The following is a 15242-nucleotide window of genomic DNA, read 5'->3' as shown; positions in this document are numbered from 1 at the left end:
ACACACACACACATAGAGGCACGCACACACGCACGCACAGGCATGCACGCACACATTTGATGACAAAAAACATCAAGTTCCCCATGGGCTGGTGGAAAAAGACAGACACATCTCCCACTTCTCATTGGGAGGCTTTCCTCCCCTTACAACCCAATCCATTTATCTTCCCCCATTTTTCCATCTCAGTGAGATGTCTCTCTCAAGTCATATTTCAATCCTCCAAGCAGTCGAAGAATTGACTTCAATAAATTGCCTCTAAAATGAGTGGTTCTGTCTTGTCTCCTCAAGAGACAACTTGAAATGTGATGACTCTAGCCTGTTTATGTTTTATGGCTTCATTTCAAAGGGTTACACGTCTACTGTGTCTCCAGCAGTTTGAGCGTGCGTGTTACCTGTGTTACCTGGCTAGTGCAGTCAATATGGACGAAACAAACACACAAACAATGTGTTACAAAAAAGATTTATTAGTGGCAACATAGAAAAAGGATACACTTTTGAGACAGACATGTGATAGTTCCTAACGATTCCTCTGTTCATGGTATAACTAAATTAATCACCAACTCTACACAATGAAAAAAAAAGTGTTTTTTTTCACTTTATTTGACTGACAGATTGTTGTACTTTTACAAACAGAGTCACTAGTGAGGATTAAAGCCTGTTGCACAGATAGACAGGTCAGGACTGACTGACAACAGAGTCTTAGACAGACATCCCATTGTGCCTCTGGACGCTGCAGTGTCGTCTTCTAGCCACAGGTGGCGCTACCATGGCAGTACCATACTCTTCAGGACGGAACCCATACATTGCCGTGGGTGTCTGGAGCCTGTGTGTACGGAATGTTCCAGATCCAAGGCTGATCTGCAGGCACAAGACCAGAAGGAAGACATGAAGCATAGAAGTAGATCAGGTGTTTGTGTGTGTGTGTGTGTGTGTGTGTGTGTGTGTGTGTGTGTGTGGACTTGAAGCATCACAGTGTGTCAGGCAATTTCAAGGTGAGGGCTTTTATTACAGCGCCTCTATAGTTTACCAGAAGAAGCCAAACGCAGGTAGAAGCTTTGTAGAAAGAGACATGAGATAGGATTGCATTCAACTTTTCAAAGTAATATTTTAACTATTTGAATAAGAAATCCTGACCAGAAACTCTAAATTTGCATACAATCTTTTAATGCACATTAAAAGTAGATTTTCTGAAGGGGGGTGGATTAAATAATACATGTAATACAATTAAAGTTGAAGGGAAGTTCATTTTGCATTTTTACCACTAATGTGTTTTAAAGGTGAACTATGCTGTGTTTTTTTGTTTTTTTTAACTTCGGAGTCACTGGAGTGGTTATATTTCTTCGGGTTGAATGGTGGCCGTTTTGCTTACACCGAGCGTCTGTGAGCGGAAAACATACTGTATATTTATACTTTACTCTGTGTTGTAAATAGCCTAATTTGTGTTGCTTGTTCCTAGGCTGGTTAAACCCTGCCTGATCTGCCGGCGATTTGAATTTCACCCTGCAGCTCAGGCTGGAAACCTGCACATCTGAATTGTTGGTCTGATTGGTTGAAGGACTATCCAAAAGCATAGAGAGTCATTTGAACTATTCCCATTGATCACGCCTCTTGTGCAGAAGAAATAAAGTGCAGACTCCCCAGACTAATGTTCAATCTTAAAAGATTGAGTTTAGTATGGTGATAGCCAGACTAGCTTGTTCCCCTTGCCCTGTACACAATGAAAATGCGTTTGTTGTGGATTAACAGGCAGAAACTATCTCCAAAGAGCTATATCTACTGACAAGGTAATGTTTCACGATTCTCACGAGACAATTCGGTCAACTATTGCTGATTTTGTTTTTGTTTTACTGCTTTCACACCTTTAACGATACCTGTAAAAAAAAAACTTGCGTTTATACACAGAGGTGTAACCGGCAAAATTGCCCAGAAGAAGGGGTGGGGCATGCCAATGGGTGTTCCCGGTAGCTATGCAAATGCCTAAAAGGAGTTCCTCGTCAATGCCCATGCACAGTTCAAACCCAAAGAGCAAGAGGACAGGTCATCAAACCTGAACAGCAAGAAGAAGAAGAAGACGATGGCAAACGGACTTGCTAGAGAGGACTCGTCTCCTCTCTGGACATACAGTGGGCTGTGTGAGCCAATAATGTCATGGGGAATAGAAACAGCTGATTTGGAGGCCAGGGACGACTCCACAGCGTCGACTTCGACTACATCGGAGTCTGATTCTGAGGGTTTGAAGTCACCAACTTCAGCATCAGACAGTCCATCTTCTGCAGTTGTGCAACAGCGCAGACATTTGATTGAGGTATGTTGGATTCAAGTTCACTGAGGCATCGGTTACACCTGCTTCTATGTGTTTGTCTATTTGTTGACTTTTTTTTTTTACCTTGTAATTGACCGATTTTTGCTCTGCTCTCATAAAGGCAAAGCTGATCGGTCGCCGAGGGGGCAGACGGAAGAGGAAACGTTCTGCATACGATGCCGCACAAGAGGATCGTCGCTTCAAGAGGAGGATGCTGGAACTAATGGAGGAGTCTGAACGGCGCTCGGCAGAAAATCTAGAGCGGTTCACAACGAACATTACCAACCTGTCGAGAACCATCCAGGAAGGCTTTTCATCACTATTGGAAATGATGCTCCAGCAACAACCTCAACAGCCTCAGGCGCCTTACCATGTGCCCAGCAGCCACTAGGCCTACCCGGCGCAATTCTCATACCACCACAGCAGCCATACACTGCAAGGACCCATACTCCAGCCACACACTGCAAAGACCCATACTCCAGCCATGGTCGCATACACCTAAATGCACCAAGCTACATACTGCCTACTGTCTCACCTGGACAACCTACTGACACACCTGGACAATCAACACCAACACCAGTCAACCAGCAAGAGGGTGCATTCCCCTTTAGACGCGCACTACAGGATGATGTTGACCATCTGTTTCTGCTTCATCCAGGTGCACTGTTGCACTTAGCATTACCCCAGCATATAGGGTTTGTTGTGTATAGTTTTCTTTATATATCTTGTTTATAGTTTAAAGATATATAGTGTATTGTGTAAAGTGTTTTAATGCTATGTGCATTATTTTTGAGAAGCTCAATTTTGTTTTCCAATAAAAAAACAGTAACCAAATCAGTGGTTTCGGTCTTTTGTTTTGGTCTTCACAACTCAATCATACTCTAAATACTCTACATTGTGGATATTTGCATAACAATTGAGAGCTAATGCACAGTATTGCTTTTCATTTCCAGTCTTTTGTTTACTTTCACAACTCAATCATACTCTACATTGTGATATTTGCATAATCATTGAGCACTAATGTGCACAGTATTGCTATTCCGTTTCGATCTTTTGTTTGTTTTCACAACTCAATCACACTCTACATCATGGACATTATAGTCATTGAAAGCCAGAGGCGCCTGCAAGAATGAATGCTATGGTATGCACACACATCTACAGAACCCCCAACTGAGTTTTGAGTTAGTGAATAAGCTTAACATTGTGTGCTGATAACCAGCAAAATACAGATAGCAGAGTAAAAGAAAACAACAAGTAGTCTAGTTGAATGCCTGTGTGCATATTCTCTCTCCTGCTCAAAAAAATGTGTGCGCGTGGATATAGTTCTGCATTAAGTTGAGTTTGATAACCTGCTCATTAACTTTACCGAACAGAATGTTGTAAATAGCCTACTGGCGTGCAGCTAATGGGATACTGTGCAGAGTTGGGAAGTTATGGTAGGCCAAGTTGGTGTGAATACACACATTCAAGGGAAATGTTCTCTCGTGTGTAGCCTGATGATATGGACGTACACCTGCAGGCGCACCTGTTGAGAGCCAATGGACAGTATTGGTTTTCTGTTTCAGTATTTTTTCACAATCACTCTCTGCATCGTGCATAGACAGTTGCATACCATTGACAGCTATTGGTCAGTTTCTGTTGAGGATTGAGGTACTTGTTGACCACTCTCCTGACTCTCTTTCCCTCTGCCTGGTCACAGTCAGTGAGGTATAGTTGTTAGCCTGTGTGGGAGGATGGATGTCTTCGTCACACTGTATGGCTTCCAAGACAGAGGGTTCATTCATGTCTGATCTCACAGTAATCGTGGAGAACAAAGCATGCATAGATGATATGGGGCAGGTTGGTCAGGTTGGTGTCCGAAGGCCTTCTCAGAGCAGCAAATCTGGCCTTGAGCCGACCAAACGCACACTCAATGACCAATGCGAGTCGTACACAAACTTAGGCCAAAGTATTGTCTTGTGGTGGAGAGCAGCCAGTCACGTATTCGGTCATCAGTGGATAAGCTGGGTCACCCAAAAGAAATATGGGTACAGCATTCTCGTCATCCACCATCTGCTTTTCAGGGGCCCGTTTTACACCAAGAATTCACATCTAAATTGGCAAAGACATGGGCGTTGTGCACACTTGTCGTGGAGGTTGAAGGATTAACAGGCAAAAACTATCTCCAAAAAGCTATATCTACTGACAAGGTAATGTTTCACGATTCTCACAAGATAATTCGGGTGAACTATTGCTGAAGTTTTTTTTGTTTTGCTGCTTTCACACCTTTAACGATACCTGTAAAAAAAACCTTGCGTTTATACACAGAGGTGTAACCGGCAAAATTGCCCAGAAGAAGGGGTGGAGCATGCCAGTGGGTGTTCCCGGTAGCTGTGCAAATGCCTAAAAGGAGTTCCTCGTCAATGCCCACGCACAGTTCAAACCTAAAGAGCAAGAAGACAGTTCATCAAACCTGAACAGCAAGAAGAAGAAGAAGAAGACGATGGCAAACGGACTTGCTAGAGAGGACTCGTCTCCTCTGTGGACATACAGTGGGCTGTGTGAGCCAATGTCATGGGGAATAGAAACAGCTGATTTGGAGGCCAGGGACGACTCCACAGCGTCGACTTCGACTACATCGGAGTCTGATTCTGAGGGTTTGGAGTCACCGACTTCAGCATCAGACAGTCCATCTTCTGCAGTTGTGCAACAGCGCAGACATTTGATTGAGGTATGTTGGATTCAAGTTCACTGACATTTGGTATGCTAGCACTGTAGATTGATGCCCGGCGTGTTCTTAGCTTGGGCCAGAGGCATCGGTTACACCTGCTTCTATGTGACTTTTTGTTTACCTTGTAATTGACCGATTTTTGCTCTGCTCTCATAAAGGCAAAGCTGATCGGTCGCCGAGGGGGCAGACGGAAGAGGAAACGTTCCGCATACGATGCCGCACAAGAGGATCGTCGCTTCGAGAGGAGGATGCTGGAACTAATGGAGGAGTCTGAACGGCGCTCGGCAGAAAATCTAGAGCGGTTCACAACGAACATTATCAACCTGTCGAGAACCATCCAGGAAGGCTTTTCATCACTATTGGAAATGATGCTCCAGCAACAACCTCAACAGCCTCAGGCGCTTTACCATGTGCCCAGCAGCCACTAGGCCTACCCAGCGCAATTCTCATACCACCGCAGCAGCCATACACTGCAAGGACCCATACTCCAGCCACACACTGCAAGGACCCATACTCCAGCCATGGTCGCATACACCTAAATGCACCAAGCCACACACACCTACACAGCCTACTGTCACACCTGGACAACCTACTGACACACCTGGACAATCAACACCAACACCAGTCAACCAGCAAGAGGGTGCATTCCCCTTTAGACGCGCACTACAGGATGATGTTGACCATCTGTTTCGGCTTCATCCACGTGCACTGTTGCACTTAGCATTACCCCAGCATATAGGGTTTGTTGTGTATAGTTTTCTTTATATATCGTGTTTATAGTTTAAATATATATAGTGTATTGTGTAAAGTGTTTTAATGCTATGTGCATTGTTTTTGAGAAGCTCAATTTTGTTTTCCAATAAAGAAACAGTAACCAAATCAGTGGTTTCGGTCTTTTGTTTTGGTCTTCCCAACTCAATCATACTCTAAATACTCTACATTGTGGATATTTGCATAACAATTGAGAGCTAATGCACAGTATTGCTTTTCATTTCCAGTCTTGTGTTTACTTTCACAACTCAATCACACTCTACATTGTGGATATTTGCATAATCATTGAGCGCTAATGTGCACAGTATTGCTATTCAGTTTCTATCTTTTGTTTGTTTTCACAACTCAATCACACTCTACATCATGGATATTATAATCATTGAAAGCCAGAGGCAAGAATGAATGCTATGGTATGCACACACATCTGCAGAACCCCCAACTGAGTTTTAAGTTAGTGAATAAGCTTAACAGTGTGTGCTGATAACCAGCAAAATACAGATAGCAGAGTTAAAGAAAACAACAAGTAGCCTAGTTGCGTGCATATTCTCTCTCCTGCTCAAACAAAATGTGTGCAAGTGGATAAAGTTCTGCATTAAGTTGGGTTCGATAACTTATTAACTTTAACTAACAGAATATTGTAAATAGCCCACTGGCGCACAGCTAATGGGATACTGGGAAGTTATGGTAGGCCAGTTTGATGAGAATACACACACACAATGGACATGTTCTCTCCTTGCCTGCTGATGTGGATGTACACCTGCAAGCATACCTGTTGAGAGCCAATGGACAGTATTTGTTTTCCTTTTCAGTATTTTGTTTATTTTCTTTCTTTCCCTCTGCCTGGTCACAGTCAGTGAGGTATAGTTGTTAGCCTGTGTGGGAGGATGGATGTCTTCGTCACACTGTATGGCTTCCAAGACAGAGGGTTCATCCATGTCCTCCTTACTGACCTCACAGTAATCGTGGAGAACAAAGCATGCATAGATGATATGGGGCAGGTTGGTCAGGTTGGTGTCCGAAGGCCTTCTCAGTGCAGCAAATCTGGCCTTGAGCCGACCAAACGCACACTCAATGACCAATGCGAGCCGTACACAAACTTAGTCCAAAGCATTGCTCTTGTGGTGTAGAGCCGCCAGTCGCATATTCCTTCTTGAGGTAAGGCATCAGTGGATAAGCTGGCTCAGCCAAAAGAAAAATGGGTTTAGCATCCTTGTCATCCACCATCTTCTTTTTCAGTGTAGGTATCTTACCAGTCTTACACCGATAATTCACATCTGAATTGGCAAAGACACAGGTGCCATGCACACTTCCGGGCAACTTTACAATCACATCCAACTTAGGCGTCATGATTGATGACCAACTGACCTTCCTTGACCATTTACCTTGGTCACCCTTTAGTACCTTCTTTGCACTATTCAATATAAGGATAATCAGGCTGTACCTAACTCAATATGCTACCCAACTCCTGGTACAGGCCATATGGCTATCTCACGTCTCGATTATTGTAATGATCTTTTTACTGGTCTGCAAAATGGCCACCCAAAAGAGCCCATGATACTCCACTGTTCATCAAGCTACACTGGCTAATAGTAGCTGTTGGTTGCTTTGGACAAAAGCGTCAGCTAGCCTAAATCAATAAATGTAAGTAATGCCCCCCCGTCTCACAGTTTGGTATAAACGGCCAGGAGCTCTTACACTGACAGTAATTAAAAAAGCACAGGAGACAGAGAGATTAGCCATTACACAACACAGGAATCAGGACCAAAGCAATGATTCCGCTAGCCTGCTCAATGAATAGATATCCCACTGGGACACGCCTGAGTAGCAGGATCACAGGAAATGCTAACACAATCCAGTAACCATGGAAACCAGCAGGAAAATTAAAACATAAAACCCCCCCAATAAACAACCGCCGAGCTTTGTGTACCAGGAGATTTCATAAGCACATTACCAGACCAACTGGAGGGGAGAAGCCATGCTGACTAGAAGGTCTGACTCCATGTGAAGCAAATAGCAATGTTTGGCACAGGCCTTGGAGTCCTTTTTATTACAAATTGAGTCCATCATCACCTGGGAGGTTGGATGTCTGGAGTCTAAATGCTTGAAAAGCTTGAGCCAGGAGTCAAAATAACTACTCTGTTGGATAACCTTGAAAACGACAATCGTCAAATCAATAATAGGTAGATATAATGAATAGCTGCCCGTATGAAGACTGCCCTGGAATGTGATGTGTACCGTTTGAAAGATAATTTCATTACAGTAAAATGTCTACATACATTTCTAATTTCATGTCTAATAACATTTTTTTTTTCTCAAGCAACTTTGCCCTTCTCCCCACCATACGAGATTAACAGGGCGGCGATACTAATGGATGCTCGTATTCCAACTGGGATGACTCAATCTCTACAAATGTGAACACACAGACTGAGGCCCAGGGGAAGATAGTCAGAGAGCCGCAGTCCATGCGTGACATGTCTGTGCTGAATTGGCCCTACTGGGGGATAAATGAACATAATGAGCAAATGGCTCACCTCTCCCTGCTATAATGCATCTCCATTAGGTCTCCACAACGTCTGCTCTTATTTGAAAATATCAGGCCTTTCCACCCCAACCATTGACAATGTCAAAAAAAGTCACAAAGACAGCCTTTAGATGACCCCCCCCCCCCTTAAATCTAATGGACTGCAATTAGCTTCTAGTTTGAACAGACAGCAAAAAGCTACCCACTGATTGATTTAGATGGCATTTAAATGCTGATTCAATTCCGACTGAACTGAAATGCCACAGCTCTTCCTTTAGCTCTTCCTGATGCTCTGAGTGGGCGTTAGTGTGCTGTGGTGCGATAAGGCTGGCAGGGGGTCTGGCACCACGCTGGTCCATCATGTCCGTCATTAGTCTCCCTGGCGTGGCGCTGACAGTGGCAGACAGATACCAGGTAACGGGCATGTATGTATGTGTGTGTGTGTGTGTGTGTGTGTGGGCGGGTGTGAACGCTGGCAGAGACAGAAATTCACGCGCGTGTTGTCTTTCTAATCCCTCCCATACTGCAACAGAACAGTAGGCAGCTTCGAGGAGGCCACCGCGTTAATGACCAAACAACCGTGTCTGACCAGAGGTGGCCTACCAGCAACACACGCTGCGGAGAAGCGGAACACTGGCCGCCACAGCGGACGGCAGGAAAAGCTCGTCCCAGCCGTGGTGAGAATAACGAGGACCTGATTGAAAGCTACGGCATACCTGGTAATTAATCCATTCAGCAACACCCCCCACCCCAACCCCTTTCATCCAGCTCCCAGTTTAGCAGAGACTCTGTGCAGAGTTAATCAGCCCAATTACAGCTCAAGCTGGGACTCACCATGTGCTGATTATGGAGACACACTGAGGCGCAAGAAACATGCCCAACACCCCTCAGCAGCGCAGTACCGTACTGCGTATGACCATGTCTTGGGGGAAGGAAAAAGACTAAAAAGACGGACGGTAACGATTCTGGCACATACTTGGTTTTGGTTACTTCACACTTTTAATTAATAGTATGTTTTTTTTTTTTTTTAAATCACATATTTTAGGATTATTTGTGGGGTGCCAGGCAGGGGGTCAGGATTTGACTGATTAGCTTCGCCGATTAGCAAAGCACTTCCTCGTCGCCATTTTCCAGAAATACATCATGTCCGGTGTCGTTTTCCCTGCGTTTTCATCATGCTGATTGGTGGCTGTTCCACTCTCAGCTCATGCACGAGCTTAGTCTGGGCACGAGCTCTCGTTCTGTACCTTACGTCAGTCAGTAACCTGGCACTTAATTGGCTAAGTAAAACGGCACCGGAAACAAGCCTCTTGAAACGCCATGTTGAAGCCTGAAAAAATCGTTCAATTTTGGCACTTTTCACTAGCCTAGCATTCCCATTGAAATGAATGGGGGCGGGACTTGTTAACTTTCTCCAGTTCTTATAATACCTCCATGGTGCCAGGTACCACAGGCTACTAATTTTCTTTTAAGGGGCTGTCCGAGCACCAAAACGTCACAAGGGACGCTCACAGTGAGGCGGATGGTGTGGCGCAGGCGAAGTTCACACACAGACTCCACCGTGCACCACCCGTTGTGCTCATAGTCAAGTCATTCTTTCTATTCGTCACATGTACTCGGGTTTCTAAAAAAGCATAATTACTGTATATCTGTATAACCCATCTGAAATAACCCAGCAGGGGTTCATCCTTTTGACCCCTATTTGATTCTTGAGACGTGACTCAAACTCGTGTGGCTTTTTGCCTGTAGACATGAGAGCGCCGACTGCAGCAACACACAAACCCATGCACAGCATCGTCTGACCCATCTCATCTGGGACACATTGAGGAGGAGATGGAGATAAGAACTCCAGAGAAGTGTTGAGAGGACCTACTATAAGAGGGGACTGAGACAGGCAACAGAGAGAGAGAGAGAGAGAGAGAGAGAGAGAAAGGAGAGGAGAGCAAGAGACATGGAGAAAAAAAGGAATGAAAGGAAACAGAGAGAAAAAGAGTTACTAGACAAGATTATGGAGGAAAAGCAAAAGACAAAGTGAAGGAAGGAAGAAAAAAATGGTGATGGAAAGAAACGACTGCTGTAGATTTAAGAGGCTAAAAATCCAATCATTTTCCTCAAGGACATTGATGAACACCCCCTAACCCCCACCCCCTAACCCCCTACCCCCCACCCCCAGCCTTGGCGCTGCCCACGACACATTTCTGTCAATTACTCTGAAAGCTTCGGCATACCTTCCTCCCTTGCTATGTCTCAACAGCATGCCAGAATGAGGAAGGCGTTTACAGGTAAACAATGCCCCAGACTCGACAGCGTTTCTTCTGCATTCCCTTCATGTTTCACATCATTGGCGTCCTCAGAGCCCAGGCCACCTCATCTGAGAGAGAGCGAGAGAGCGTGACAGAAGTGACGGACGTCCGCGGCCGGTTCAGTAACTTCTCAAAGGTTCCCAAACCTCTGCCCTCGCTCTTCATATTCAACACGTACTGCTTCCCAAACGCCCCCCCCCCCCCCCTGACGTGGCCTTTGTCATTAAAGCCCCACGTTGCCATAGCGATGGGAGACAGCCTCTGTTCGGGTTCATAAAGCGACGACACCCTCTATTCCGGTGTCGCCGCGGCTAACCGTGTGATTAAAGGTCAGGCGGCCGATTGGTGAGGGGGGTGCGGCCTGGCTGACGCTGTGATTACTGTTTATCCGCCCAATGGGCTCCCTCCGTCCGCAATTAGAGGGTGCTGCAATCAGATAGCTGGCCTGAAACTCCACTAAAATCATATTCCTTTCACTCTCGACCAGTTCCTCTGAGAGTGTCTGGGAAATGACAGCAGCTTGTGCAGTTCAACACCAACTCTGGCTGTGTGAACTGGATCCTGAGGAGAAGATGTCACGGAGCAGACAGGAAGTGAGGTAAAACAAAAGAGGGCACTGGCAGATCTTCCTAATCAGAATCTCTCTGCTCTCCAGAACATTCTACGGGGGTGTCACCATGACAGCGCATGCTTTGTTCCAACTTCATTTTAGTGTCTAGATCTAGATTCCAGAACCCCTCATTTTCAAAGCTTTCACAAAGCTTTCAACCGTCCAGAGTTAACTGGCAGGAAATGTCCCTGATTTCCATGACATTTCCACCTGTCACCTTCCTTTCTTAGGTTAAAAGAAAATGCTAATTTGGCAGAAATGTCTTCATTTAAAACTAATGATTTCAATGTGCTGCAGTTTGATACTTTTGAATGAACCCACTGACTTTCACAGCCAGTACATTTAGTTCTGAACAAAGCCCAATACATGTAGAATTGGCATGACATTTGTATTCCCATTTATTCTTTTAACAGACACTTTTATTCAAAACAACCTACACGTGTCACACAGGACATAGTCACGTTCTAAATAAAGTGAAGATGCTGTTTAATATACTGATAGATAATGTTAGACATTCAGTACATATTAATATACTGTACAGTATATAAGGGTTCAGATGCAAAAGCCTCTAAAACCATCTGACCACTTTAAAATTAGCATTTTGTATCAGGCTCCTATAGGGTTTCACCTACAAATCAATATTTCAGACCAGGAAGAGAATGGTATTTAGTGAGTTTTGAAGCTAAATTATAGCCTGGCTAACGCCTCCCACTTCTCAAATGAGACGTGGTCTGGCAACCAGACGTTCATTTTCTCGTATTTGAAAAAATGCCCAGATCCGTTCATTGGGCGCCACGGATGTCTATCAAATGCGCATAGCTCACCCAACTCGTTCGTATGCAACGCTAAGGGCTGCCGTAAATCCTTTGGCAACAGAAACTTCTCGGATGTTCTGTGATTGGTTCGCCAACATCAGGCGAACATTTGGACGTTAGTTTCCAGACTGGCTTAGCAGCGGGATTGAAATCACCGCGCAAGGCAGTATGGGAAAACCCAGGCTAGCTAAATTATTGAATTAACTTACACTATATGTGAAGAGCATTCACTCACCATCATTATCTCATTTTTTGACAAAAGTGGCTTTTAGAGGCTTTTGCATCTGAAGTCTTACATATATATTCATAATCTGAAGTCTTAGCTAAAGGTTACAGTTAAAGAAGAGCATAGGCTGCTTTCATATGTAATAACTGCAGTCATAAACAGGGGACACTGTACTCTTGCTCTCTTGACTTGTTCTCTATTCTTCCAAATAGGATGAGGACTCATCTGACTCACACTGACCAACAGGACGAGTGAGGCATTTATCGAGACTGACCAGGACTTCTTAGAGCTAATTAATGACTAATTACAGCTGTTTGCTTAATAACCCGCCAAGTCCGTGGTACATAGACATCATCAGGATGCAAAGATCAAATGCACAGGAGGGATTTTTGATGAAGAAAATACAGCTTTTAATGGCTGGGCTTGCTCAGAAGTCTGCATACAAAGGCATACTGATGATATGTCGTACTTCACCGACACATAACCTTGAACGCTTCAAGAAGATAGCAACCTCCAGGAGATCAGCATGAGTTCTCTATGTGTGTGTGTGTGTGTGTGTGTGTGTGCGTGCGTTCAAGGTTGAGTGGTGAGAGACAGATGTGTGAGTCACGCGTCTCATTTTCTGTGTGTGGAGATGAACTCTCTCCCACAAAGACTCCTCCCAACTCACAGGAGCAAGTTCACGACCATATGCTACCGTTCCACTGCGACACAATTAACTTTGAGTTGCACCCAGCGAGGATGCCAATGAGCTTCACAAAGACATGGGTACGTACGGGTTCAACATGGCCAGGGGTTTAGTGTCGTTAGGATGGGAGACAAAATGTAGCCCAAAATAGTCGTGCGCTTACGTTCTTTCCAACAGGTGGAACAATATACAAAATCAATGTACAGTGTACATGTTTGATAACATTGAGATATGTGGTTTTAGTGTACGGTTACTGTCAAAGCCTTATTGTATGATTACGCTTTGTGCATAATCTCTATATATTATAATATTTTTTGCTCATAGCACAGCAACAACAACAACAACAACAACGACAAAACAAAGCAAACAAAAAGGGACAGGCTGGTGATCAGAAGGACATATGGTTACGTAGTCTTATGGGGGCTGGGGACGTAAGAGGCAAGAAGTAGCAACAGATGATACAATGAAGAGACAGAAGAGAGACAAGAGGAGTAGAAACACTTACAAATGAACAGATGAGATACAGTATGTGCAACGCTACTCTCATGCTTTGACCCACTAATCATTTTAAATTACAGGAGTTGTTTAAGGATGTTGAAAGCGTTGGCTTGCGTTTTCAGCAGCCTCAGACAACATTGTCATAAAGACATGTACTTCAGTTGAAGACCAGCTAACGGATCACATTAATGTGGAATGAACTCTTGTTAACCCACCTCTGCATGACAAAACTGACGCCACAGTGATATAAGTCCTTTTTTCATCACGTGTCGCACAAACATTTTGATGTGGATCGTTTTTTAAGCGAATAATCTTTTTTTTTTTTTTAAAGTATATATTTTTTTGGCCATTTTATGCCTTTATTGACAGTGACAGTGGAGAAAGACAGGAAGTGAATGGGAGAGAGAGCGGGGGTGGGATCCGGAAAGGACCACGGGGCGGGAATCGAACCCGGGTCGCAGGCGTGCGGTGCAGGTGCCCCAGCCAGTTGCGCCACGGCTGGGGCCAAGCGAATAATCTTTTTAATGGAAAAAGGGCAATACAGACACGTGCTTCAACTGAAGACCAGCTAACGGATCAGGATGAGTGCGATCGCGTTCTTGATGACGGCCTTGAGATCGTTTCACTCACCTTTGCTGGAGTAACGCTGAGGGGGCAGGTCAAAAGGCACGGGGAACCCAGAGGAACCCTCACCAGCAGGGAACACATTCTTCTGCACGCGGAACGTACTCAAGTTCTGCGAGCAAAACAAAGGAACATCCAGTAAGCATCAGAGGCTTCGTTATGGAGAGACATGTCATTAGAAAACATTTTGGATTTATTATGGCTAATTCCTCATGTCTGCATTGGAACATCAAAGGGAGAAGACTAGAGAGAAAGACAAGAGGGTTAGGAGAAAGCCTAATTATTAACACTAACGAGACACACTGCCACAGATCAAATACAAGACAAATACAAGACCTTAAACTAATCTCTCTCTCTCTGCCAAATTTTGTTGCAGTCTGTCTTTTACCCCAGACAGTAATTCCGCTTCATCATCACTCTGAACTCAGAAGATAAATCACGGCCGTAATGAAGCCAAACAGCATGAGGGTGATGTGACACGTAAATGTCTCAAATGTCTGACGGCAGGGTGCTTCCAGTCATTCCTCACTAAGTGGTCTGAAAAGTTTTCTTGCACATAACACGAGTAGCCACGGGCCGCGTTCAACCAGCACGGCTCCGACACACCAATCAGCTGAGCATTCAGGAGTGAGCACACACACACACACACACACACACACACACACACACACACACACACACACACACACACACACACACACACACACACACACACACACACACACACACACACACACACACACACACACACGGAGAGAGAGAGAGAGAGCTGAGTGTTGGCCTAGTACCCAAGCCTATTATGTGTTTCACACATGGCTATATGGCTGGTGTGTTCCCTGCAGCTGTGTTGGAGGGGCAGTGCAGGACCCCAGGACGCCCTTAAGCTGAAATAGATTGGGCATCAACGAGTGGGGACCAGAGCTATTATGGGCTGCCGTCATAAGTCAACAGCAGCCCAGAGCAAACACGGAGGTGAGACCTACTGGTCAACACAGGGCTTTCAATGTATATTGCCTCTATATGATAAACACAGCGCCCTGGTCGAAAAAAAGATGGTTGTGTTGTGGTGTGTTGCGTGTGCTTGTTGTGTGTGTTGTGTTGTGTGTGTTTGTGTGTGTAAGACAAGAATTGAGTGAGAGACACAAAAGTGAGATCTGCTAGTCAGCACAGGGCT

The 15242-nt window shown here is 44.7% G+C and overlaps 1 protein-coding gene across 1 annotated transcript in view; it reads right to left on the bottom strand.

Annotated features, from left to right (window-relative positions):
- Positions 1-454: 454 nt before the first annotated feature.
- The window catches only part of tdp1 (tyrosyl-DNA phosphodiesterase 1), a 39088-nt gene continuing 24300 nt past the window's right edge, over positions 455-15242 (bottom strand). The window contains exons 15-16 of the mRNA XM_062523574.1: positions 14075-14180; positions 455-858 (exon numbers count right to left, since the gene is read on the bottom strand). Coding sequence (XP_062379558.1) covers positions 785-858; positions 14075-14180 — 180 coding nt within the window. The 3' untranslated portion in view covers positions 455-784. The remainder of the gene's footprint in view (positions 859-14074; positions 14181-15242) is intronic.

This window comes from Sardina pilchardus, chromosome 20, assembly GCF_963854185.1.
Source record: "Sardina pilchardus chromosome 20, fSarPil1.1, whole genome shotgun sequence".
Lineage (NCBI taxonomy): Eukaryota > Metazoa > Chordata > Actinopteri > Clupeiformes > Clupeidae > Sardina > Sardina pilchardus.
The sequence above is the reverse complement of the archived record's forward strand: the minus strand, read 5'-3'. Positions and strand labels throughout refer to the sequence as shown.